We start from the raw sequence: 26,498 nt of genomic DNA, 5'->3' as shown, positions 1-26,498 counted from the left end.
CTCTTAAATATTCCTATATTTAAAAAGGGAATTAAGAGCTGGGCATGGTGGCATGCACCTGTGGTCCCAGCCACTCAGGAGGCTGAGGAAAGGGGATCACTGAGCCCAGGAGGTAGAGACTGCTGTGCACTATGATCACGCCTCTGAATAGGTACTGTGCTGTGGCCTGGGTAATGCTGCAATGACCCCGTCTCTAAAAAACACAATTTTTAAAGCAAAATATGAGTGGAAGCTGATGGGACACCCCAGTCAGAAGAAATGCTCAAATTTTTATGGCAAATTTTATAATAAAAGGCTTGGAGTTTTGTTCTTCTATTTTGTGGCCATTGTTTGAACTGTGAAAGGACATAGATTGCTCTGGATTTTTATTTTATCTTATTTGGGAGAGGAAATCAATGTAGTCCTTTAAAACTCTGACATGGTATTTTAAGCATTCTGGCAGGAATTCTCTTCTCAAAGAAGCTGCTGCTGCTCCTTGCCCTTTGATCCTCAGCCTTCAGCCACACCCTAGGCCTCCCTGAGTGGCTGCAGGGACCCAGAGTAGGAGGCATGCCCTGTCCCTTCCTTCCCACATGACACTTTCATGTTCAGCCTTCAGCAGCCTAGGGAGAGATTGATTGTTGATGGTTAAGATTCTCAACCCCCACAGTTGGAGTCACGAACCCACATGCTGCCACCACCTTGCTCAGTGCCGCCTTTGGTTCTGCAGGGTCCTCCCCGCCATCATCTCAGAATGCCACGCTGCCTTCTTCGAGTGCCTGGCCACTCAGTGCCTCCGGCTACAGTAGCTCTTTCAGCAGCATTGCATCCGCACCTAGTGTTGCAGGTACGCACCCAGCCTCTCCACTTGCAGGTAGAATTTTATTTCTTTCCACAAACAAAACTTTTGACAGGCCCCCAGCTTTTCCTGTCTCTGTCTCTTTACTGACTCCCTGAGCTGGGAGGCTGTGTGGTGGGATGGAGGATGGGTGGCGGCCTTGCCCAGGCACAGCCGGTGCCTTGGGCATATGGGCTTGCACATGCATGGAAGTGGTTACCTCTTCTCCATACAAGTGTGTAGGCCCTCTGCCTTCTCTCTTCCTTTCCCCCATGGCCACAAGACAAGGGGTATGCAAGGTTTTGAAACCTTAGATGCAGAAACTTCTGGGAATTTAGTTACTTGAGTTTGCCAGGGGCTTGACTCGGTGTTCCTTTGTCTGTCACGGTCTGCTGTGGCTCCCCAAACACAGCAGTGACTTTTCTTTGTCTCAAGGCTGCATATGTTCCATGTCTCTGCTTTTCTAGGTAAACTGTCAGACATTAAATCAACGTGGTCCTCTGGCCCTGCCTCCCACACACAAGCCTCTCTGTCTCATGAACTGTGGAAGGTGCCCAGAAACACTACTGCACCCACGAGGCCACCTCCAGGGTTAACCAATCCCAAGCCTTCCTCCACCTGGGGTGCCAGCCCCCTCGGCTGGACCAGCTCCTACTCCTCGGGTAAGCTCCATGCTCTTCATGTTCCAGTGGGGGCCTTACCCTTTAGGGGATGTGCTTATTTTGTCCTCCACTTCCTTTGTAAGGACTCCTGCCTCTAACTCTGGAGCCTGGGAGGCTTTAGGAGGGCACCAAGGCTGCCCTAGATGTCCAGGGCATTAGCTGGGTGAGCCTGGTGTTTTTAGCATCAGCCTAGGTGTGCCAGCATGCAGCAGGTTTGCTCTGGGCCAGGAAGTTCCAGGCGGTCCCAGCACCCATTGAGGGCCCACACTGGCCAACTCCATCCTCAGGAGTGCAGCTGCCCCATACTGGGCCGTCAGAGGCCTGCACAGCCCTTTAGGCTCTCTGCCCCCATTAGCCCCCATCGCACAGGGATCTGGATTTCTGCTTTTTTTTATTTGCTTCTCCACGAGACATCATTGGAACATAAGGCTTTTCCAGGCCAAAAACAAACCCTACCAGTTTGAAAACACAACTCTCATAATATTGCAGCTCTGTAGGCTCCTCACAGGTGCTGCTTGCTGAACCTCAGAGATGAAATGTACTGGGAATTTAAGAAACTGAAGATTTAAACCAGTGTGGACAACAAAGCAAGACCCCCATCTCCACAAAAAAATAAAAAATTTAGGGGGGCACAGTGGCACACACCTGTGATCCCAACTGCCGGGGAGGCTGAGATGGTAGGATGGCTCAAGCCCAGGAGATTGAGGCTACAGTCAGCTATGCTTGAACTACTGCCCTCCAAACTGGATGACAGAGTGAGACCCTGTCTCTAGAAAAATAATAATAAATAACAAAATTTTTAAAATCAACTACAGATAGTGTATTAGTCCGTTTTCACGCTGCTGCTGAAGACATACCCGAGACTGGCAAAGAGGTTTATTGGACTTAAAGTTCTTCATGGCTAGGGAGGCCTCACAATCATGGCAAAAGGTGAAAGGCATGTCTCATGTGGCGACAGACGAGAAAAAAGAGAGCTTGTGCAGGGAATCTCCCATTTTTAAAACCATCAGATCTCAGGAGACTTACTCACTCAAGATGGGAAAGATCTGCCCCCATGATTCAGTTACCTCCCACTGGGTTCCTCCCATGAAACATGGGAATTGTGGGAGTTACAATTCAAGATGACATTTAGGTGGGGACACAACCAAACCATTTAGTTCCTCCCCGACTCCTCCCAAATCTCATGTCCTCGCATTTCAAAACCAAACATGCTTTCCCAACAGTTCCCCAAAGTCGTAACTCATTTCAGCATTAACTCAGAAGTCCACAGTCCAATGTCTATTTGAGACAAGGCAAGTCCCTTCCGCCTGTGAGCCTGTAAAATCGAAAGCAAGTTAGTTACTTCCTAGATGCAGTGAGGGTACAGGCATTGGGTAAATAGAATCATTCCAAATAGGAAAAATTGGCCAAAACAAAGGGGCTATAAGCCCCATGCAAGTCTGAAATCTAACACGGCGGTCAAATCTTCAAGCTCCAAAGAGACTCCATGTCTCACATCTGGATCATGCTTAGGCAAGAGGTGGGTTCCCATGGTCTTGGGCAGCTCCACCCCTGTGGCCCTGCAGGGTACAGTCTCCCTGTTGGCTGCTATCACAGACTGCTGTTGAGTGTCTGCGGCTTTTCCAGGCACACAGTGCAAGCTGTCAGTGGATCTACCGTTCTGGGGTCTAGAGGACAATGGTCCTCTTCTCACAGCTCCACTAGGTGGTGCCCCAGTAGGGACTTTGTGTGGGGCCTCCACCCACATTTCCCTTCCACACCGCCCTAGCAGAGGGTCTCCATGAGAGCCCTGCCCCTGCAGGAAACTATTGTCTGAACATCCAGGTGTTTCCATACATCCTCTGAAATCTAGTTGGAGGATCCCAAACCTCAGTTCATCACTTCTGTGCACCCGGAGTCTCATACACCACGTGGAAGCTGCCAGGCCTTAGAGATTGCATGCTCTGAACCATGGCCCAAGCTGTACCTTGGCCCTTTTAGTCACTGCTGGAGTGGTGGGGATGCAAGTCACCAGATTCCTAAACTGCACACAGCATGTGAACCCTGGGCCTGGCCCATGAAGCCTTTTTTTTTCCTCATAGGCCCCTGGGCCTGTGATGGGAGGGGGCCGCCATGAAGACCTCTGACATACCGTTGGAGATAGTCTCCATTTTCCCTATTGTCTTGGGGATGAACATTCAGCTCCTCCTTACTTAGGCAAATTTCTACAGCTGGATTGAAATTTTTCTCAGAAAATGAGACTTCCTTTTTTTTTTTTTTTGAGATAGAGTTTCACTCTTGTCACCAAGGCTGGAGTACAATGGAGCAATCTGCAACCTCTGCTTCCTGGGTTCAAGCGATTCTCCTGCCTCAGTCTCCCAAGTAGCTCCCGTGCACCACTATGCCCAGCTAGTTTTCATATTTTTAGTAGAGGTAGGGTTTCACCATGCTGACCAGGCTGGTCTCAAACTCTTCACCTCAGGTGATCCACCCATCTCAGCCTCCCAAAGTGCTGAGGTTACAGGCATGAGCCACTGTACCCAACCAGTTTTCCAAGCTGAAGTGCAATGGTGCCATCTTGGCTCACCATGACCTCTGCCTCCTGGGTTCAAGTGATTCTCCTGCCTCAGCCTCCCAAGTAGCTGGGACTACAGGCACATGCCACCATGCCCAGCTAATTTTTGTATTTTTAATAGAGAATAGGTTTCACTGTGTTGGCCAGGCTGGCCTCAAACTACTGACCTTGTGATTCGCCCACCTCAGCCTCCCAAAGGTCTGGGATTACAGCCATGAGCCACTGTGCCCAGCAAAACTGAATGCTTTTAGCAGCACCCAAGTCACCTCTTGAATGCTTTGCTGCTTAGAAATTTCTTCTACCAGATAGATACCCTACATCACCTCTCTCAAGTTGAAAGTCCCACAGATCTCTAGGGCAGGGGCAAAATGCCACCAGTCTCTTTCTAAAACAACAAGAGCCACCCTTGCTCTAGCTCCCAAGTTCCACCTCAGCCTGGACTTTATTGTCCATGTCCCTGTCAGCATTCTTGTCAAAGCCATTTAACAAGTCTTTAGGAAGTTCCAAATTTCCAACATTTTCCTGTCTTCTTCTGAGCCTTCCAAACTTTTCCGACCTCTGCCTGTTACCCAGTTTCAAAGTTGCTTCCACATTTTTGGATATCTTTTCAGCAGCACCCCACTCTACTGGGGTAACAGTTTTCTTTATTTGTCCATTTTCATGCTGCTTATAAAGACATTCCAAGACGAAGCAATGTACAAAAGAAAGAGGTTTATTGGACTTGCACTTCCATGTGGCTGGGGAGGCCTCATAATAATGGCAGAAGACGAAAGGCACATCTCACATGGTAGCAGACGAGAAGGGAGAGAGCTTGTGCAGGGAAACTCCCATTTTTTAAACTATCAGATCTTGTGAGAGACTATCACCAGAACAGCACAGGAAAGACCTGCCCCCATGATTCAGTTACCTCCCACCAGGTTCCTCCCACAAAATGTAATCGTGGGAGTTACAATTCAAGATGAGATTTGGATGGGGACACAGCTAAACCGTATCAAACAGTTTGAAAGTAACAGTGTCCTCCTTTTAGCAGCAGCCTTTAGGGTTTTGCTCTGTTGTATTAACCAGAAGAACCTGCAAGCACTGATTCCACTTGGGGGCTGGGGGCAGGCAGACGTGGAGACCAGAGCTTCCCTGGAGATTCTCAGGCCTATCATCACCCTGTCACTGCTGGCACAGATGGAAAAACACGGGCCTCCTGGCCTAGTGGGAAGATCCAAGAAGTCAGAGTTTCCACAGGGCAGCAGGAAGGGGATCTGCAGGGACTGAGATTTTGGTTTACCAAAGAAAGCACAGGCCCCCCCAGGCTGAGAAGGCTGTCCTAGCGCATGCGGTGACGACCCGTGCTGGCCGACACTTGAGCACAGTAAGAGGCGGGGGGGCACACTGTCCACTGGCACGGGGCCTCGTCAACTGGGTTCCCCCTCTTGTTGCAGGTTCTGCCTGGAGCACCGACACCTCAGGAAGAACCAGCAGCTGGCTTGTTCTTCGAAACCTCACTCCCCAGGTGCAATGCCGGTGCCCCTGCGTCACTGAGCACGATCCAGGGAGGGGTCCTGCTTGGCTTCTGATGCAGATGAGGCTGTCTGGTGTGGCAGGGTGGCGGGGGGTTCTTGGTCAGGGTCCAGAGGTGACACTGCACAGGAGGAGATGAGCAAGTGCCAGGATTGCTCCAGCAGCAGCAGCAGCAGCAGATGGGGCCCAGGGGCCTCTTTTGACATGTTCCTGGTGAACTGTTTACCCACTAGAGGCTGGAAAAGTGTTGTTCTCTGTAAATAGAATTGTTTATCTTACAACTACCCATTCAAGAGTGGTTTGGCCTGGCCAGATGCAGTAGTTCACGCCTGTAATCCGAGCACGTTGAGAGGCCGAGGCCAAGGCTCACCTGAGCCCAAGAGTTCAAGACCAGCCTGGGCAACATAGTGAGAACCCATGTGTATATTTTTATAATGTTTCTTATAAGAGTGGTTTGGCCACGTCAGACTATGGGCTAGCCAGTCTTCCTGGGACCCAGGCCACACCTACCTGCATGTCTCCCAAGTCCTGTCTGCAGCTGGGCCCAGGTGGCTTTTGCAAACCAGAGGCACTGTGTGACGTGATCTGGTGAAAAGAAAGCAGAACTCAAAATGGAGTTTTTCTCCTTCCTCCAATTAGCCTAACTCATAAAGTAAAACTGAAACATCCAAGCGTTTTTTTTTTGTTTGTTTGTTTGTTTTAGACAAAGTCTCACTCTGTCACCCAGGCTGGAGTGCAGTGGCACAATCTCAGCTCACTGCAACCTCTGCCTCCTGGGTTCAAGCAATTCTCCTGCACCACCACGCCTGGCTATTTTTTTTATTATTAGTAGAGACAGGGTTTCACCATGTTGGTCAGGCTGGTCTCAAACTCCTGATCTCCTGAGCCACTGTGCCCAGCCTCATCCACTATTTCAATTACACATTTGGCCACAGAGATGAAATGTTAATGTTGTAAAGTTTTTAGCCCTTTTAAAGAAAAACATTTTCCTAGTGTTTAGTGTATCCGATGTCATGTTTTTTCTTTGGAAGGAGGTTGTGAAAGAAATTAGAAGCAAACTCATTCATGCCCCTGTGCTTCCTCTGTCAGATCGATGGCTCCACACTGCGGACACTGTGTTTGCAACACGGGCCTCTCATCACATTCCACCTGAACCTGACTCAAGGCAATGCCGTGGTCCGGTACAGCTCCAAGGAGGAGGCTGCCAAGGCCCAGAAGTCTCTGCACATGTATGTTTCCTCACAGCCACCTCAGCGCTCCAAGTAGCTCCACATCCCCCAGAGCGTTAGGTTAGGGGTGTTGCACGGGTGTCCTGAGCCACAGCAGGATCCCACAGGCTGGCCACCCACCCGCTTCTGGAGGCCAGAAGTCTGACACCCAAGACGAAGGTGTGGGCAGTGCTGCTTTCTCCTGAGGCGTCTGTCCTTGGTTGTAGATGGCTGCCTTCTCCCTCTGTTCTTTTTTTTTTTTTTTAAATAGAGACAGGGTTTCACCATGTTGGTCAGGCTGCTCTCGAACTCCTGACCTCAGGTGATCCACCTGCCTCAGCCTCCCAAAGTGCTGGGATTACAGGCGTGAGCCACTGCGCCTGGCCTCTCCTTCAGTGTTCTTTTATGGTCATCTCTTTGTGCATGTCTGTGCCATTATCTTCTCTCCTTATAAGGACACCAGTCATGTTGGACTAGGGCTCACCCATGTGACCTCATCTAACTTAATTACTTCTTAAAAACTCATCTCCAGACACAGTTGCATGGGAGGTACTGGGGGTGAGGACTTCAGCAAAGGAATCGGGGGAAGGTGACGCAGGTCGGTTCCTCACAGGTATCTTGGGACTTACTACTGGTTTCTTCTGCTGCTGAGTTACTGTGTCTACCCCCTCCGCTAGGGAGAGGCCCCCCAAAAAGTACACACAGATCACAATGATAGAAAACACCCTCCCACCGACGGAAGCGTGGGGGACTGTCACCCATTTCTACATGGGGCCCTGCAGCGGTCCTCACAGCCAGCCCTTCAACGAAAGGTTGGTTTTGATAGAAGTATGAGTAGATCTGATCGGTCACATCACTTGAGACATGCGACCTTGATATTAGTCCTTCCTGTTTTTAGCCCAGGATGCAAATGACAGTGGATGACCCTGGCCCTAAGTGAGCCTCGAGCTTCCTGGTGTACTCCTGCACTTGCAGAGGTGCTCTCTGTACCCACCGGAGGCTGCTGCCGTCCACCTTCCACTAGTCTCAACTGCGAAAAACATTCACAGGCTGGGTTTGGAAATGGCAAAACAGAAGCCACAGGCTGACTTCCGGGTGACCTTTCCCAATACAGAGACAGAAAGCCAGTGCCACAAATGCAGCAGGACTTGGGGTGGCCCCGCTCACGCACCCCATCTTGCTGTTGCAGGTGCGTCCTGGGCAACACTACCATCCTGGCGGAGTTTGCTGGCGAAGAAGAAGTGAATCGCTTCTTAGCTCAAGGCCAGGCACTGCCACCCACCTCCAGCTGGCAGTCCAGCAGCGCATCCAGCCAGCCGCGGCTCAGCGCAGCGGGCAGCTCCCATGGCCTGGTGCGCAGCGATGCTGGCCACTGGAATGCCCCGTGCCTGGGTGGCAAGGGGAGCAGTGAGCTGTTGTGGGGCGGGGTGCCCCAGTACTCCAGCAGCCTGTGGGGCCCGCCCAGTGCCGACGACAGCAGGGTGATCGGCAGTCCCACCCCGCTGACCACCTTGCTGCCCGGGGACCTGCTCAGCGGGGAGTCCCTGTAGGAGCTGCCATCATCAGCACCAGGAGAGCTGACCCCTCCCGGTACCCTCCCAGCTGGGCGGCCCCCACACACCCGCTGGAACCCCGCGGCGGCCGCCCTTTTGAGTACCTCTGTCCAGGACTGAAGACGAACCTTGGCCGTAGTCCTTGCGAACTGTTCCCAAAACAGTGCGGGCTGCGGTGGGTCAGCGTCACATGCTAATGACAGGATATTCCTCGTAGCTTTTTATTTTGTGTGTCTTATGTTTGTATAGTATGTTTTGATTTTTTTTTTTTAAGTATAAAAGCTGCTTAGAATAGTTCTATCATGAAGGGCACTTTTCAGATTGTGGGCTGGAAAGGGTTATTTTATCTGTGGGGGAGGGAGGGAGACGTGAAGCCTATTTAAAATGAGCCTGTGACGATTATGCACATTACCAGAGGCGGCCGGTAATCAGGGCAGAGTCTGGTGTGGACCGCTGGGCGCAGAGCGGCTCCGCACGGGAGCTGAGTGGAAGGCGCAGGCTGCGATCTGCTCTCTGTTCCCCTGGATCCGCCTATGCACATTACCCTTGTTTCATTACTTTTTCATGTCATTTTTTTTATCCCAAAAAATATTTTTTAAAAGTTAAAAAAAAAGACATATCAAACATACAAATACTTGAATCCAGCAGGCCAATAGTGAAATGTGAACACTTTCTAATTCTACACTTCCAGGTTGACACCAGTACACAGAACAGGCTCTAGGAAAAATTTCTAAGTTCATAGCCTACGTGAGTGTGTATGTGTGCGTGTTGAAACGTGTGTGTGTGCGTGTGTGGTGCGTGATTCTCACAGCGCGCAGATCTCTGTGTCCGTGTGTTTGAAAGCGTGTGAGGATTTAACTGTGGGTTTCCCTTGTATTCAATATATGCTTTTTTTTGGCGCATTGGTCAAACGTTTGTTACTATTAGCTTCTAACTTTGCACTGAGTGTCCTCGCCCTTCCTTTAGCTAACCCTATACATCACAGAGAATTCCCAGGACAGGGCCGGCGACAATTCAAGTGTAAATGTTTACTCAAGGACTCTGTGACTGCGTTTTAAAAGTACAGTGTATATCTCTGGAGAAATAATATGTATACCTACCTTTAGCAGCTTTTTATTGTGGACTAATGCAAGAAAATTATTACCAGAGTATTGCACCATTTTTCCATTTGGAATATAAAGTTAAAGAGAAAAAAACTGTTGTTGAACTGTGGCCATAGATACTTGTAAAGAACGGATGGTTCCGCGGCAGGAACAGAAACAAGCACTTGGACATGGGTTGTGACTGCTTTTGGGGGAGCCTGGGGTTTGGGCTCCCACCTGTTTACAGACCTTTTTTTCTCCTTCAGACTTTAAAATTTTAAAAATTTAAAAAGGAATTAAAAAAAAAAAAAAAAAAAGACTTCCGTCGTAAAGAAACCTATTTTCAGAATGCAGATATGCTCCTTCAGAGCTCTGGGACGGGACAGTGTTGTTCCCTCGGCCATCGTCGTGGGCTCTGTCGATTGCTTTCGCCCCTTCGTCAAGGTGACAGGCGTTGTGGCAACTGTCTTGCACATGCCGGACGCGCTCTCAGGAAAGCCAGGGCTCCCGAGGGCAGCTCCACACCATTTCATGTATTTTTAAACCCAACTCCTAGCACTGAAGATGTTATTTAAAAAAAAAAAAAAAAAAATGAAAAAATGAAAAAAAAAAAGAAAAACAAAAAAAAAAACAGAAAAAGAAGAAAAATACCTAATCTCTAATGTGTAGCAGTTACATATTTACCAAATAATGGACTCAAAAGAAATAGATGTTTGAAGAGTGCTTTATATATTAAAAATTGCTTTATGTTTTAAGAATGATCAATGTTTTGATTGTTTTGCAAGGAAGAAAGACAATGGAATAACATACCCTCAAGTATGTTTTAAAATATATATATATGAACATTGTGCTCCCTGCCTGCTTGATCAGGAAACTTGTGCATTACATTTTTTTTAATTAGCTTTTTAATGGTTTTATCAAAACAAAAATATATACAAAAAAAAAGGTCCTGCAAGGTTGCAGATCAACAAAAGCTGGTTTTATAGAGGATCATGAACTATGCACAAACTGGGTTCAAGACTTTTTTTCTCAAGTTTAGTAGGGTATTTAGCAAAACCAACCTCCCTCAGTGACTGCATCTCATTGCCATTACATGCATTCTATATATTCGATGGACATACACCTGCGTATGTATATCCAATATATGTGCGTGTGAGCGTGCGTGTGCGTGCCCGACATACCACTTCCCGTGCTGCCAGTGAGCACTGAGCTGTAGAAGAACTTCTGATGTTTTAAAATTGGGGATGAAAGTCAACAATATGTTAGTTTGTTTTGGGGGTTTGAGGTTTTTTGGGGTTTTTTTGGACCTTTTATTTTGGATTTAATTGTAACTCTGAGATTAAAAAACAAGTTTGTGGCTCTTAACGTTTTTCTCATAGAATGTGATTGTTGAAGAACATGCATCGAAATTTGCTTTCAAAAGTACAACGCTTTATTGAATCTTAATAAATTGCAATTTTTTTTCTTGGCTGTTCAAAGTAACGTGTGTTTCATCTTGCAAAATGGACACTGTGGATGTGCACTCTGCACGCTGCAGCTGGGAGAGCTGGCCTGCCATCATATTCTCAGAGTCCACACATGTCTCCGTCTCATGAGGGAAACGTAGACTTCCAGTTGTTTTGCTTTATTCTGTCATTTGCTTTGTGAGTTTGCTGTAAATATTGAAATTTTACTAATAATTGTTGAGAGGCACAACCAAGCTTTCTAGCTCTCTAGCCACACAGCCCATCCGAGTCAGTTCATCTGGTAACTGCTGTTGTCTGGGATGGCAGCAAGAGGAGGCTGGGGCCCGCCTAGAGTCCTGGCAAAGGAGTGCCGCTCACTTTTGCCTAGGGTCCACTTTGAGCTTGAAAAAAAGTCTTTGGAGAGAAGAGTCATGAGGGTTTTTTGTGTTTCCTAGACATCTTACGCATTCATTTTTGTATGAGCACAGTGGAACGTCGGTGCTGGGTGAGGCAGCAGCAGCCTAACCCCAAAATCTCAGTGGCACAGCTGGAGTCCCTTCCTAGGACACTGGTCGTGGCCTTCAGGGTGGCCAGTCAGTGCCACCGGTGTGGCATTGGTGTTACAGGCCTCTGAAGAGAGATCAAGCACCCCGGTGGCCCCTCAAACCAAGCAAGTCTCTTTTTCTGTTTCCACTTCAGAGAGCAAGGTCAAAGGTGGACCTGCCCATTGTGGGTCAACTCCATCAAAAGGGGGAGACCCCCCCCACCCCGCCCCAGGCTGACCCCCGCAACGGGGAAGGCAGGTACTGCTGGCTCTGAGCAACCTCTTGGAAATTGAAAAGGAAAGCAATGAGTGGGACCTAATCCAGAGAAGAATATTAAAGACCAGAAAAAGGATTCTGGGAATGAAACTCAAATGCACTTGAACCTGGAAGCAGCAACCCTTTGCTCTGCGCTCCGGACCCTCTGCAAGAGTTCATTTTGTGCCTGAGAGGCTACAGGGGCAAGCTGTACCCATGCATGTGTGCTGAGGGAACAAGGTCAGTGCCCGAGAGTGTGCAAAGGATGTGGCAGGCTCCATGGAGGACGTGGCATTTGCCCTGGGCCTGGGAGACCAGGTTGGATTTTGACAGACTGGGAACTCGGGGGACAGGTGGGGAGCACAGTGTAAGCCAAGGCCCCATGTGGGGAGCCCATGCAAAGACCTCGTGGCCCTGGAGCAGCATTTCCACCATGGGTGAAAAGCAGGTTTGAGGAAAATGACAGATTCTTCACTTGTATCCGTGGATTTTTTTTTTTTAATTTATTTTTTTAATGACAGGTTCAGAGTAGCCCTTTGTGGTTTGTATTTTTGTTTGTTCATACAGTCTCTGTCTCCCAGGCTGGAGTGCAGTGATGTAATACCAGCTCACTGCAGCCTTGACCTCAAGCAAGCTTCCCACCTCAGCCTCCCAAGTGGCTGGGACCACGGGCATGCATGAGCCACCCACCCAGCGCATTTCATTTTTTTTTTTTTGTAGAGATGGGGTCTCGCCATGTTGCCCAGGCTGGTCTCAGACTTATGAGAATACAGGTATGAGCCACTGTGCCCAGCCTCCTTTTTGTTTTTTAACTAACTTGGCAATACCATGACAAAACGGTAAAGGTCGAAAGCAGGGTGTCCAGTGGCTAGCAGTGTGGTATGCAGAGAAGATTGTTCAAATGTGGGAGGAGAAGCCAACAGACCAAGAGGCGTCATGGTGAGCCCAACGGAGGCAGTGGGTCATCCCACGAAGATCCGGTGCAGGAGTGCAGTATCTACGGATGGACCAAGAAAACCTGCGCAGGATCCAGATGGAAACAAAGCTGCCTAGCTCTGCACATCGGTGCTGCTTGGAGGAGCTATGGCTGACGGGCCTTCCCAGTGCAGGGCTGGCCCCGAACAGCAGCAAGTGTAGAGTGCCTGGCCCCCAGGTCGTCATGAAAACCAGAAGCAGCCACTTGGGAGGCTGAGGCACCATCACCTGAGCCCAGGTGGTCAAGGCTGCAGTGAGCTATGATCGAGCTACTGCACTCCAGGATGGGCAACAGAGCGAGACCCCGTCTCAAAAAAAACAAGCACGTTTCCGAAGCCCTCCAAGCCCACAGGTGTGAGTGCGTGTGTGCGTTTGTGACAACCTGGTGCTTGGATGGGGCCCAGAGAAGGGGTTCTCAACCTTGGCCCATATTAGAGGTCTCTGTTGTTGTTTGTTTTGAGAGTCTTGCTCTGTCACCTAGGCTGGAGTGCAGTGGCACGGTCTAGGCTCACTGCAACCTCCACCTCCTGGGTTCAAGCGATTCTCCTGCGTCCGCATCCCAATTAGCTGGGGTTATAGGCACCTGCCATCACACCTGGCCAATTTTTGTATTTTTGGCAGACACCAGGTTTCACCATGTTGGCCAGGCTGGTCTTGAACTCCTGACTTTGTGATCCGCCCGCCTTGGCCTCCCAAAGTGCTGGAATTGCAGGTGTGCGCCCCCGTGCCTGGCAGATAATTCACATCCAAAATGTTAAAGATAATTCACATCCAAATCAGCTGGGGGTGGGCCTCAGGCACCAGAGTTTTTTTGTTCGTTTTGAGACAGGTCTTGCTGTTGCCCACGCTGGATTAAAAACGGCTCAGTGGGCACAGTGGCTCACACCGGTAATCCCAGCACTTCGGGAGGCCGAGGCAGGCGGATCACTTGAGGTCAGGAGATTGAGACCAGCTTAACCATCACAGTGAAACCCCATCTCTACTGTACAAAAATCAACCAGGTGTGGTGGCCCAAGCCTGTAATCCCAGCTACTCGGGAGGCTGAGGTAGGGAACCCAGATCACGGGACTACACTCCAGCCTGTGCAACAGAGCAAGACTCGGTCTCAAAAAACAAACCAAAACTTCTGGCCTCTAGCAATCCTCCACCTCAGTCTCTGAAGCAGCTGCCACTGCCTGCAGCGAGTACCAGTGTTTTCAAAACCTCCGCAGGGGATTCCGTCGTGCAGCCAAGGCCGAGAAGCAGTGGCATCGAGGAGCCTTGTCATTCATCCAGAAATAGCGTCAAGTTCCCATCCGCTAGAACAGTTTCCAGTTTCCACATCTTAGGCTGCACTCGTGGGGCGAGCATGGCCTCCCTGCAACCTGCCAAACAGTGCCAGGCGTAGTACGCAGCACACACAGGAATCATGCCCCATGAGGCGAGGAGCTGGGAGGTCACAGAACATGCCCCAGGGCTCCCAGGGACAAGCTGAAGCCTGGTCTGCAGCATACAAGGGCTGCTCTGAAGAAACACGGGCGGTCCTCACTGGAGGGTCTGGGGCCACACAGTGAGTCCAGAGACTGAATCAGTAGGAGACAGAAACAGGGAAAGAGGACAGGCTCACCCAGCCGTGGGGCCACAGGCTGGACATACAGCGGGCGTGGACACCTCCCTCTGAGGCAGAATTCCTTCTCTAGGAAACATCAGTTTTTGCTCTGAAGACTTTCAGCTGATTGGATAAGGCCCACACGTTCTCAAGGATGATCTTTAGGTGAATCGACTGTAGGTGTTCACTGTCTACAGCAGCACACGTTCACAGGACACCTCGGTTCCTGTTGAGATCACTGGGCCCCACAGCCTGGCCTGGTTGACACAAAAGACTGACTAGCACACACAGTGATTCCAGAAATATCCGGGGCAAGTTCTTCCACTTCCCTGCCATAAGCAGCCACTACTGTCCTTTGTGAGGTTGGCAAGGCGAGCTTGACAGATCACAAGCAGTGATCATGCTGTCAAACCAGCAGTGGCAGGCGTACGTCCCCATCCAGAGAGGGACCGTAATGGTTTGGAGGACAGCGTCTGCACAGATGGGGGCCACAAAGCCGAGGTCAGTCCCTCTGGACTGTCTCACTTTCCGGACTGCCCATGCAGCTTCACCCAGCAGCGCTCATGCCTAAAGATGCTGCCCCAGGCAGCCGCCCAGAATCCACACCAGCTACTTGCAGAGGCCCCGAAGCACCACTTTGGTCAGATCCACCCGAATGCCCACTCTGTTGGGCCCCAGTGGCAGCACCCAGATGTCTTCAGAGTGCAGGAGCCTCCCCATGGGACCGGGTGGGCTGGGCCCAGCTTGGGGCTCTGCTAACGGCCAGTGGCATCTCCACCTGGGTCTGACCCTTTTCTGGGCCCATTGCTTTCTGACCCTGGGCTGACCACCCTAATCCCAAGCACAGCTCCTACAAACATGGAGCCCTGGGCCATGACAGGCTGGAGACATGGAGCCCCGGGCTATGATGGGCTGGTCCCCGAATCCCTGTCCCCACCCCACAGCCTTGGGTTTTTGGTATTCCACGGGCTCCTCACTCAGCCCAGTCAGACCCAGGGTCGCCACCCCCCAAGCTAGCTGCTGGCAGCCAGAAGCAGGGGCCAGCCCTACCCCACCAAACCCTGTTCACCTCCAAGTCCAGGTACTGGCTGCCTCTGTGTAAGGCACATGTCACCACAGCTCCTTTGTAACTGAAACGTCATCCCAAGTCCCTCTAAATTTCCCTCCTGCTCCAATAGTTGCTACAGCATCACCCAATGGTTGATGCATCGCTCTGGTCACAATCTCTGCCTGCTCGGCTCATCTGTGCAGGTGAGCGCCCCTCAGGCACAGGTTCAGGCTGGTCAAAAGCAGTGAACAGATCAAGCCCTGGCACTGTCCAGCCCTTGCCATCTGGGGCTTGGCCAGCAGAGGGCGCCCTTGCTCCAGCTGAGGTTCCCACGACCTAGACCTGTGCCTAGAGGTGGCCCCAAGGCAGCAGGAAGCAGGCCCTGGACATGGACATGGTAATCAGGCACAGAGCCCCAAGGGACAAGCCCATCTGCAAAACCCCTTTAATCGGAATAAATAGAGTCACAGGGCAGAGTTCACTGGGGGTGCCCAAGCTGGATTCACCCACCCTTCTAGCTTCAGCCTAGCTTTCAAGAGGAGAAGCTGAGTGTCGTCCTTGTCCTGGTATCCAGCGGGGTCACTGGGAGACACCAGTGTGGTCTCAGGGTGCTGGGTGGGCCCTCGAAGCCCATCCCCGTCCTCCTAGGCATCCCGTTCATCTGTGATGAGGGTAGGAGGTACCACAGCCTGACTTGTCCTAATCCTGCCAGAAAGAGATGTCAGCAAGGGAACCCCACAGGCGTCAACATCCCTGCAACCTGGCTGGGCACAGCCAAGGCCAAGCAAGGGACAGGCCAAATTCCCCACAGCCTTTCTCCTGAGATTATTTCAAGTCCCTGTCAAAATGGTCAGGCTCCAGAGGCCAGAGAAGGTTCTAGAGACAGTGAGGGTGGGCTGGAGGCCAGGGTGGGGACTTTTGTAGGTCAAAAGTGGTCAAGTATCAGCAATGTCATGGTGCAGCCCCAGGGAGCCCCACTGTCCAGCCGTGACCCCTCTCTCCTGGCTCAGAGTGGCCCCTAACACTCCACAGACTCTCACCTGCTCCTCTCCTCCCTCTCCTTCTTCTCGTAGATGGAGTGAAGCTTGTTAATTAAGAAGATTTTGTCCTCCCCCTCCTAGAAAGTCCAGAACACAAAGGGAAGGAAAAGTCACCCATCCATCCATCCATCAGCCCATCCAGAGCCACCCTGTTCCAAACTGCATTTAAGGGAAAACTCATGAGGTGTATTCAACATCACAAGCAGCAAAAAGGTAAAATAAAAGGTGAAAGAGCCACCAAAACAAGGACAAGGAAAAACCAAGAGCCAGGAATTGGGCATATGTGTGGATCTAAGCTTCCTAGTGGCCAAAGTGAAAAGGGAAATGTGATCAGCAGCCCAGAGCCAGCCTGACTCAATTTAAAACCAGCCTGGCCACTTACTGGCTCTGCCTTGGGTTACTAACTCTCTGACCTCAGTGGCAGCATCTGTAAAGGGGGTGGTAACACACATCATGGGGTTTACATTAGTTTCCTGCTTCAGCCGTAATGAACTAGCATCATCTTCGTGGCTTAAACCACCACCAGTCTCTCATCGTTGAGTTCTGGAGGTGAGAAGTCCAAACTGAGTCTCACTGGGCTACAATCAAGGCATCGTTAGGGCTGTGTTCCTCCTGGAGGCTTCCAGGGAGAATCTCCTTCCTCACCTTTTCCAACTTATAGAGGCCTCGACAGTCCTTGGCTCTTAGCCCGCCCAGCTCATGTGGCACCACTCTGACCCTGACCCTCTGGCCTCCATGTCTCACCTCTAAGGACCCTAAGATCATGCTAGGCCACCTCAGTGATCTAGGGTCGTCTCCTACCAAAAGTCAGCTAACTGGCAACTTTAATTCTGCCTGAAACCTTAATTCCCCAAGCCACATAACAGTCACAGGTTCCAGTCTTAGGACGGGGACTTCTCTGGGGCCAGTCCTAGAGTGACCCACAGCTCTTTCGACAATGAAATGTGACAAGCAGAGGGGGCACTCAGCATAGGACCTGGCGCACAGGCCCCGGGGTCAGACCGGGATTCCCTGCTGGGAACCTTCACAAAGAGGACAGAGCAGTCCTGTCAGGATCCACGCTGACTGGCTCTGGGCACCTGGCAACCTGGCGCAGGCTAGGAGGACCACTTCGAACACCTTCAAGGAGGGACCACAGGCCCCTTAAGCAACATCCCAAGCTGCTTCTGTCAAGTGGCTGCTGAGGACAGAGGGGCTGTACGCGTGAGCCATGATGACCTGCCTGGGGAAAGCTCAGGTCGGGCCCCAGAGACTGGGGTCAGAGCTCGGCCTTGGGTAGCCGCTGCAGCCAGCATCCCCCAGGAGAAAGCTCCTCCCCATCCCAGAGCATCAGCCAGTGGAGGGAGCTGGGATTCTCCTCCCCTGCATTCCCTGCCCACCCCACCTGGCCCCGGGGGCTCTGAAATGCCACCCAGTAGGGCAGGAGCCATTTCCCACTTCCAATGTCTATGGCCAGATGACCACTGCAGTCAAGATGCCCTGCTTTCAGCTCTGTGTGGCCAAATGGAAAAGGCAGGAGATGGGACAGTGTTCACAACCCAAGAAACAGGGGAGCTGTCCCCATAAGCTCTTGGGACGAGCTGCCTGGAGCGTGGCTCCTGGCACCAGCTAGCCAGCAGCAGGGTCACATGTCTGCCGAGGCCCACTGGCTGCAGCCCGCCCTGCCCTCACCTTGGAGACACCAGCCACTGACCCCAACAAGCGCCCCCCAAGCCCTGGTGTGGAGCACACCTGAGGACGCACGCATTCGCCAGCCCGAGTGAAATACTGCAGGAGGAGAGGACAAACAGCAATGGAAGGGGACTGGGAGCCCTGGTGGGGGTGGGGCAGAGCCCAGCAGCAGGACGCAAGCCAGGAAAGGCCAAGACCTGCCTCTCAGGCCGTTCTTCAGGGGGAGAGGTCTCGGGGAGGAGGCTGGGTGGCCCTGGGGGTGGGGGGAAAGTGCCTTGTGTCCAGCTTGGCGGCTGTCCAGTGCACAAGGAGGTCCTCCTGGGCAGAGAGGAGTGGAGGGAGTGGGCACGGGGGCCAGCTGCTGGGTGAACAGTCCTCCTGGGGGCTGCCGCTGGGATGTGGGGTCTCACCTCCATATGCAGCTCACTCCCATGACAGCATGAGAGCGTCATCAGCGCCCTCTGCCACCCAGGCTGGAGTGCAGTGGCGCGATCTCGGCTGATTTTCCTGCCTCAGCCTCCCGAGTAGCTGAGGTTACAGGTACACACCACCATGCCCAGCTAATTTTTGTATTTTTAGTAGAGACAGGGTTTTGCCATGTTGGCTAGGCTGGTCTCAACCTCCTGACCTCAAGTGATCCTCTCCCTTCAGCCTCCCCAAGTGCTGGGATCACAGGCCTGAGCCACTGCGCCCGGCCCTTTTTATTCCTTTTTTTTTTTTTTTTAATGAGACAGGTTTTCACAGTTACCCGGGCTGGAGCACAGTGGCACAATCATATGATCATGGCTCACTGCAGCCTCCACCTGGGCTCCAGCGATCTCCGCCTCAGCCTCCCAAATAGCCAGGACTACAGACGCATACCACCACACACAGCTAACTTTTAAGTTTTCGTACAGACGAGGTTTCACTGTTGCCCAATCTGGTCTCGAACTCCTGGGCTCCAGCCATCCTCCCACCTTGGCCTCCCAAAGTGCTAGGACTACAGGTGTGAGCCACCACGTCCAGCCCAGCAGTGTTTTCTTCAAAAAACTATTTTCAGTCCTGACTGCACCTGTTTGTAAAATGAATGAAGAGTCCACAGGGACCCAAAATCCATTTCTAGGATCTCAGAAGCCCTCACGGAGACTGTCTGAACCCTCAAGCAGGGCCACACCCTGGGGCTGAAATCACACACCTCCCCCCCAGGGCCCCAGTTCCAGTGGGTCCCTGGAGGTCCCTGGGGATCTGTCTCATGGCTGCTTTGTCACTTGCACTGAAGTGCATGTATTGATCAGGGTCACTTGTTTGGCAAACAAACCCTCTCACCAGCCGAGGCCTAGAAGGGAAGGTATGCAGGGGCTGGGGATGAGCTGGCAGGGGAGTGGAGGGGAGTGTCACCCAGATGACTGAGAAGGTGGGGGCCAGGGTAGCTGAGGCGGGGGCACTCACGTTGCTGATCTGCTCCTTGAGCAGGCAGATGACTTTCCGCTGGCCCCGCACCACCTGGATGTTGAGATAGATCACGGCCCTGCAGGAGAGGGGCTGTCGGGTTGATGCAGGCCCAGCGAGGGCCATCTCCCCAGGGCCACCCCCACCTGCAGGACTCACAGCAGCAGCGCCGACACCAGGAAGACGAAGAAGGTGTTTTCCACCAGGTACCGGTGCACCCAGGGCAGCCAGGAGACCCTGGGGCCCGCCGCCTCCAGGTGGCGCACCCACACCCTGCCCGCCTCGTACATGGTGTCCAGGGTCCGGAAGGGGCCACAGATGTCTGAGGGCTTCACCCTGGGGAAGAGGCCGCCCAGGAATCCCTAGCCTAGGCAACAGCCCGCCAGGCTCCCTCCCAGCCTGCCTTCACCCCAAGCCTCGGCCCCCCAGGTACCACCACCCAACTCCGGGATGGCACAGAAGGGTCTCCCTCCACCCGCCTCACTCACTGCCAGACGGCGTAGCAGAGGAAGACGGCGGCGCCCAGGAAGGCGGGGAAGCAGAGCAGCGTGAGGAAGACGGTGCTCATGTGCGAGGCCAGCCAGGGCCGCCGCGGCGCCTGGCAGTTGGCCAGAAGGCTGGTCTGCGGGGAAAGGCTGCATTCTGCCAGCGTCCTGCCACCCCTCGGCACCCTCCAAGGCCTGGGGGAGCTCAGGAGGGAAGGGCGACCGAGGCTGTGCGTCCAGGCAGAGCCCAGGACAGGAGCCTGCTCCCTGCAGCTACCTCATTTACAGAGGAAAACGGAGGCCTGCAGGTCACCCACATGCAAAGGGGTGATGCCCACAGCACCTCCGTCCATTGAAGGTCGCTGCCATACCAGGCTCTGCACACAACATGCTACACGCCACCTCCCTCAGTCCCCACTGGAACATGGTCCCCATTGCGTGGATGAGGAAACGGCCAAAGAAGACAGGAGCCAGCATGGGAACAAAGGTCCCAGTTCTCAGCCACTGGGCATGCCCCGGTTGAGGACAGAGGACCAGGGTCACTTTCCCAGGGACCCAGAGGGCCGGAGGGAGGCTTAGTGTCTCCAGAGCCCTGGCCAGGTGCACACAGGCACTCGGTGATGACCTCTGAACCCCATCGAATGCTCCCCGGCCTGCCTGACCTCAGGTGATCTGCCCCCCTCAGCCTCCCAAAGTGCTGGGATTATAGGCGTGAGCCACCGCACCCAGCTCCGGTCTGCCAAAGACAGCGAAGCCAGGAGAGGTCAGCCGCCCCTTGGGCTGAGGAACAGAGCCCAGAGCAGCCAGGGCTGCCAGCCACACTCCACTCTCATGGGGAGGGTTCCAGTGTCCCACGCTTTGCCCACTGAGTCCTGCCCCACTGCCAGGCCACCCTGCTAGCCCAGCCCTTGGCAACCTCACCTTCTTGATGTAGAAGACAAGCAGCAGCTTGATGATCTGCACAGCGGGGAGGAGGGGCGAGAAGAGCACCCCCAGCCTGGGGAGGAACAGCAGTTCAGGGACTGCTCCAGTGCCCCCCCGGCCACCAGGCTGCTTCCAGACCACGGGCAGGGCAAGTGAGAGTGGCCACAAGTGGGTCCCCGGGGTCAGGGCCCGCATCACTCCAGGGTCCACGGCTGGGCCTGGCTCTGGCCTCGGGGAAAGGAGCACCGACCTAGGGGCCAGACAACAGAAGGCACGCGGAGGCCCCTCACCAGGTCAGAGTCTGCCCATAAATCAGCTCCAGAACATTCCGGGCAATGTCAAACTCAGGCTTCCGCCTCCTCTTCAGCTTCTTCTCGGAGATAATCCTGCCACCCAGGAGGACCCCAGAGAGTTAGATGGAACAGCCACGTGCAGGGAGGCGGGCCCGAGTCCCCACACCCAGAGGCACTGCCATCCAGGTGACATCCTGGCCCTTCCACAGATAATGCCAAGGAGAGACAGCCCCCATCCTGGGAGCCCCCACCAGGGGCTCGGTCACACTGGCCTCATCCTAAGTAGGTCCGGATACACCCAGTGCCAAATAACAGCATTAACTCCAGCACTAAGTGATTTTTTCTTTTTTTATACAGAGTCTGCCGTTCAGGCTGGAGCACAGTGGCACAATCACGGCTCACGGCAACCTTGACCTCCTGGGCTCAAGTGATCCTCCCACCGCAGCCTCCCAAGTAGCTGAGACTACAGGCACACACCACCATATCCAGCTAATTTTTATTTTTAGTTATTATTAGAGACGAGGTCTCGCTCTGTTGCCCAGGCTGATCTCAAACTCCTGGGCTTAAGTGATCTTCCCACCTCAGCCTCCCAAAGTGCTGGGATTACAGCGTGAGCCACTGCACCGGGCCTCCTCCTGATTTAATCTTATTATTATTATTAAATTTACATATTCTCAAAGAAAACACCAAGAGGATAAAACAGCTGAAGTGCCAGGACCTGCAGCAGAATACCTGAAACTTTTTTTTTCTTTTTTTTTTTTTTGAGACATAGAGTCTTGCTCTTGCTCTGTCACCAGGCTAGAGTGTGGTGGTGTGATCTCGGCTCACTGCAACCTCCGCCTCCCGGGTTCAAGAAATTCTCCTGCCTCACCTTCCCGGGTAGCTGGCATTACAGGCGTGCACCACCGCACCCGGCCTGGAACATTTTTTAAATGTTCCTCCGCTGTCTGTTCCCTACCGCCTGTTTTTCCTTTGCATCCTAGACTGAGGCTGTGATATACACAAGACTCTGAAACTGTTTTCCTTTCCAATCTAAACACGAGTTAGGTTCTGTTCCCTGTGTGTTCCTCTGAAGGGTGGAGACACGCGGCCCTGATTTGAAAGATCCAGGTCGGGGAAGCTCCCTGGCCACGCGCCAGGATGGGGAGAATGCTCCCGCCAGCCCCGCCCAGGGTGCCCAGAGAGCGCTCAAGGGACTCGGGGGTGGGCAGATGGGCCCAGCCAAGCCCACCCCGGGCCCCCTCACCTCCACACCAGTTCCCCAAAAAGCGTGTCCAGCAGCATGAGGACGAAGTCCATCACCAGGAACCGGTACAGCTCCTGGCCCACTAAGTCCTCCCAGCACTGGCCCTGCAGGACGCCCACCCTGCGGCCCAGCCAGTGGTAGCACAGTGTCCCCAGGACGGCCAGCTTGAGGATGAGGTTCCTGTGGAGGGCGGGGCGCAGAGGCTGAGGCATGAGTGCAGGAGACAGAAGGTGCACCCCAGGGCCCCCACCAAGGGCTTGGTCACCCAAGATACACCCAGAGCCAAACAAGCGGTACCAGCTCCAGCACCAAGGGTGTTTCCATGTGCAGCCACACACCTGCAGATGGCCACGTACACCTCCAGCACTGGGGAGTCCTGCGGCTCCAGGGCAGCCAGGATGCGGCACAGGTAGGGGGCCCCCAGGTTGAGGAGGCCGACCACCAGGGGCAGGACCAGCAGCGAGGCCTCCTGGCCAGCAGCCTCCGGACTCTGCAGGGGTGCAGGGGGCGGTGTCACGGAAGGCCCCCCATCCATGGTGGGAGGCGGCAGCTATAGGGAGGGGCCGGGGTGGAACTGGCAAGTAGCATCTCCCTCCTCCAAGATCTGGCCCTCCCCAGTCTCAAGTTCAAACCACACAGGAAGTGGGAGGGACACAGGTTGTGGAAAAGAAACAAGAAACCAAAAAAAAAAAAAAAGGCCATGAGATAAGACAAGGGCGAGAAGCGGGGCTGGGAGGGAGCCCCAGCGCGGGGCGCAGCGCACACGGCACCCTGGCCTGGCTGGGTGGAGGAAGGGAGGCAAGGCTGTCTCCCCAGGGGGCTGGTGCCCAGAGTCGCTGGGGACATGTTCCCAGCAAAGGCCAGGCTCTCCCCGATCCCCGCACCTGGATCGTGAACTCCGAGAAGACGTGGACGGCCACAGCACAGCCAAGTGCGGTCCCCAGACACAGCAGCCACACGAGTCCCAGTGTGGCTGCCTGCCGCAGCCTCCTGCACACACTCCTGGGGCTCTGCCGCAGCTGCCACTCGGCCAGAAGCTCCTGCAGGCAGCACCGTGTCCCTGTCACCCACACCAGAGCACGGACACAGCATGACACACAACACACACGCCACACACCAGGAAGCTTGACCCAGGACAGAGGGTTGGACCCCAACACCCCACCTGCCCTCTCACCTGTCCAGAGCCCTCCCTCCGCGCAGAGAGGACCCAGTCCTCTGCCGGGAGGCCTCTGTGCCTCGACTGGCGTTCACTCCCGAGGCCTGCCTCAACCCCTCTCCTCCCGCCTCCCAGCCCTGCCTGCTGGGGCCAGAGCCTTGCTCAGAGGTCCCTTCCTGTTCCCTGTGGATGTGGATGGCTCCCCAGTGACGAGAAGCCCCGCCATGGAATGACTGCTGACAGGTCACAACTCTGAGCTCCTCAAAGCAGAGAACCCCAGAAAGGCAGAGAATGCTCCACGAGCCCCCAGTTCTGCAGCCTCCTGGCCCCGAGACCTCTGCAAGGGCCTTGGTCTCAGCCTCAGTCTCCTCACTCAGACACAGAAAAGATGACAGTCGGCCGGGTGCGGTGGCTCAGGCCTGTAATACCAGCACTCTGGGAGGCCGAGGTGGGCGGATCATGAGGTCAAGAGATCGAGACCATCTTGACCAACACCGTGAAACCTCGTTTCTACTAAAAATACAAAAATTAGCTGGGCATGGTGGTGCACACCTGTAGTCCCAGCTACTCGAGAGGCTGATGCAGGAGAATCTCTTGAACCCAGGAGGCGGAGGTTGCACTGAGCCAAGATTGCACCACTGCACTCCAGTCTGGGAAACAGAAAGACTCCATTTCAAAAAACAGAAAAAAGAAAAGATGACAGTCCTCACCCACTGGGCACCTGGGGCCACCAACCAAGCTAACACCAGCCAGGGGGTATGTGCCAGCTGGGGCCTGAGGCCTTGGGGCTGGCTCCTGGGTGCTCACCAGGCACGGTGCTACCACCCACTGGCAGACAACAGAGGCAGCACGTAACTGAGGGGCGCGTACCTGAGCAAAACCAGGGCCTGCCCCGTCACTGCGAGCAGAAGGCCACGCCTGCCCAGTGCCCAGACTTCAGCTCACGGACAGATGGCCCTCCCTCTAGAACACAGTTCTGGCCATGTGGTCCTAAGTGGGCCCAGGGCCAGGCCTGCAGGGAGCTGGGGCAGGCCAGCTAGGTGCTCCAGGGCCCACAGGTGGGGGCTCCCAGGGCCGCTCACCTTCAGCCGGGTGCGAATGCTGTCCTGCTGGAGGCGGGCGGCCCGCTTCTGTGTCACCTTGTAGTCCCAGGAGCAGAAGACGGTGATGGCGTGGATGCCAGAGGTGCTGCCCACCCGGTAGCTCTCCCCAAAAGAGTGAGCCATGCTGAGGAGAGGCACACACAGACAGGGCAACCGACAAGCTGAGGGGGCAGAGGCCAAGGGGAGAAGGCAGACGGGGTGCTCTCGGCAGCCAGGCCCCACCACCTACTCAGGAGCCTTCTGGGCCCTGCATGGACCTCCTGCCATGCTTCTGCCCCACCCCAGCCCTCTACACCAGTCTCATCCAATACGGCACCCACCAGCCGCATGCCCAGAAGAAGGGGCACGGCTGCATTCACCACTGACTCGGCTGGCTGCCTCCCAGCGAGACACGGACAGAACATGCTGGGCTCATCTCAGAACTGCTGGGCCCATTGACCAAAACATCTTCCCTGCTTCTTCATCCATCCCCACTCTTATTTAACCTTCCTCTCCTACGGCAAGTGCCACCTCACCTGAGAAGCAAGCTGACTCCTTCCCCAGTGCTCCCATAACATGGGGAACACCGCTAAGGCTCCTGGATTGTCCCAGCCCAGTGGTCCACCTTCTCCCAGAGACAGCACGCCCCCCCAGGACAGGCTCCATGCTCATTTACCATCGTGCCCTGAGCTGAGCACAGGGAACGTTTGTGGAATACGTAGATGCGTGTGTGGGTAGGTGGGTGGATATATTTGTAAATGGTTGAATGGATGGGTGGATGGATGAGTGGGTGGATGGGTAGATGAATGAATGTGAATGGATGGATGCATGGATGAATGAGTGGCTGAATGGGTAAGTAGATGGATGAATGGGTGGGTGGGTGAATAGGTGGATGGGTAGATGAATGAGTCGGTAGATGGGTGGGTGGATGGGTGAATAGACAGATGAGTGAATAGGTGGATGGTGGCTGAATGCGTGGGTGGATGGGTGGATGGGCGGGTGGGCGGGTGGGTGAATAGACAGATGAGTGAATAGGTGGATGGTGGCTGAATGCGTGGGTGGATGGGCGGATGGGTGGATGGGTGGGTGGGCGGGTGGGCGGATGGGTGAATAGACAGATGAGTGAATAGGTGGATGGTGGCTGAATGCGTGGGTGGATGGGTGGATGGGTGGATGGGTGGGTGGATGGGTGGATGGGCGGTTGGGTGGATGGGTGGATGGGTGGTTGGGTGGATGGGTGGATGGGTGGTTGGGTGGGTGGGTGGGTGGGCGGATGGGTGGGTGAGTAGATGAGAGCAGATAGGTGGATAGATGCGTAGAAGGAAGAAAGGGAAGATCAATGGCCGGGTCAAAGGACGAATGACGGATGAGCGGAGCTCAGAGCCTGGGTCATGAGGGGGAGGCGTTACCTGTACACCAGGGTGATGCAGGTGATGAAGAAGCCCACGCCCACGGTGAAGAGGTAGGCCAGGGGCATGTTGTAGGGCAGGCCGCCCACCCTGGGTGAGCACCGGCCGCCCTCCAGGGCTCCGCCACACGGCTGGTTCAGCGTGGCGTTACTGTAGTGGCCGTAGTACATGACAGTGTGGGCGAAGCAGCCCTGCAGCAGGGAGAGCCACGAGTCAGGGACTCCCCACCCTCACCCTGACCTCAGGCCTGACAGCCACGGGCAGAGCAGGGAGGGCAGGCAGGGGAGGCAAGGGACACAGAGAGGGGCCGTGGCCACAGCAAGCTTAGGCCTCCCAGCCCCATGGGAACCTGGGCATGATGGGCATCCAGGGGCATTGAGGGGGAGGTGGGGAGGTGGCTGTGGCCACCTGGAGTCACAGTGGGGGCACGGCTTGGGAGCCCCAGGGGCACTGGGACAAGAAAGGGACACAGTACCAAGGCAGCAGAAGACAAGCGCCCCCAGCCCCCAGCCCTAGGGCT

The 26,498-nt window shown here is 54.0% G+C and overlaps 2 protein-coding genes and 1 pseudogene across 16 annotated transcripts in view; 2 read left to right on the top strand and 1 right to left on the bottom strand.

Annotated features, from left to right (window-relative positions):
• The window catches only part of TNRC6C (trinucleotide repeat containing adaptor 6C), a 103,461-nt gene extending 93,312 nt beyond the window's left edge, over nucleotides 1-10,149 (top strand). For 6 of the 10 annotated variants that reach the window (XM_032241513.1, XM_032241510.1, XM_032241508.1 and 3 more), the window contains 5 exons: nucleotides 710-826; nucleotides 1,285-1,479; nucleotides 5,467-5,537; nucleotides 6,635-6,774; nucleotides 7,943-9,361. In XM_032241513.1, coding sequence (XP_032097404.1) covers nucleotides 710-826; nucleotides 1,285-1,479; nucleotides 5,467-5,537; nucleotides 6,635-6,774; nucleotides 7,943-8,303 — 884 coding nt within the window. In that variant the 3' untranslated portion in view covers nucleotides 8,304-9,361. Of the gene's footprint in view, nucleotides 1-709; nucleotides 827-1,284; nucleotides 1,480-5,466; nucleotides 5,538-6,634; nucleotides 6,775-7,942 lie in introns of all 10 variants that reach the window. The other 4 variants (XM_032241514.1, XM_032241516.1, XM_032241515.1 and 1 more) reach the window with 1 other exon arrangement.
• On the top strand, nucleotides 8,609-10,866 carry LOC116525419 (annotated as a pseudogene). The gene is made up of 2 exons (XR_004257683.1): nucleotides 8,609-8,615; nucleotides 8,696-10,866. The product of XR_004257683.1 is annotated as an uncharacterized LOC116525419 (transcript).
• A 2,789-nt stretch (nucleotides 10,867-13,655) lies between these two features.
• TMC6 (transmembrane channel like 6) overlaps nucleotides 13,656-26,498 on the bottom strand; it is a 17,494-nt gene continuing 4,651 nt past the window's right edge. The window contains exons 8-19 of one of the 5 annotated variants that reach the window (XM_032241518.1): nucleotides 25,979-26,169; nucleotides 24,570-24,714; nucleotides 23,216-23,371; nucleotides 22,670-22,821; nucleotides 22,332-22,511; nucleotides 21,083-21,178; nucleotides 20,790-20,865; nucleotides 19,872-20,005; nucleotides 19,543-19,719; nucleotides 19,384-19,462; nucleotides 16,285-16,361; nucleotides 13,656-14,669 (exon numbers count right to left, since the gene is read on the bottom strand). In XM_032241518.1, coding sequence (XP_032097409.1) covers nucleotides 14,603-14,669; nucleotides 16,285-16,361; nucleotides 19,384-19,462; nucleotides 19,543-19,719; nucleotides 19,872-20,005; nucleotides 20,790-20,865; nucleotides 21,083-21,178; nucleotides 22,332-22,511; nucleotides 22,670-22,821; nucleotides 23,216-23,371; nucleotides 24,570-24,714; nucleotides 25,979-26,169 — 1,530 coding nt within the window. In that variant the 3' untranslated portion in view covers nucleotides 13,656-14,602. Of the gene's footprint in view, nucleotides 14,670-15,672; nucleotides 15,950-16,284; nucleotides 16,712-19,383; nucleotides 19,463-19,542; nucleotides 19,720-19,871; nucleotides 20,006-20,789; nucleotides 20,866-21,082; nucleotides 21,179-22,331; nucleotides 22,512-22,669; nucleotides 22,822-23,215; nucleotides 23,372-24,569; nucleotides 24,715-25,978; nucleotides 26,170-26,498 lie in introns of those variants that run through there. The other 4 variants (XM_032241521.1, XR_004257732.1, XM_032241519.1 and 1 more) reach the window with 4 other exon arrangements.

Source organism: Sapajus apella, unplaced genomic scaffold (genome assembly GCF_009761245.1).
Source record: "Sapajus apella isolate SASKATOON/1434 unplaced genomic scaffold, GSC_monkey_1.0 scaffold48, whole genome shotgun sequence".
NCBI classification, from domain to species: Eukaryota; Metazoa; Chordata; class Mammalia; order Primates; family Cebidae; genus Sapajus; species Sapajus apella.
This window is presented reverse-complemented; position numbering and strand designations above follow the sequence as displayed.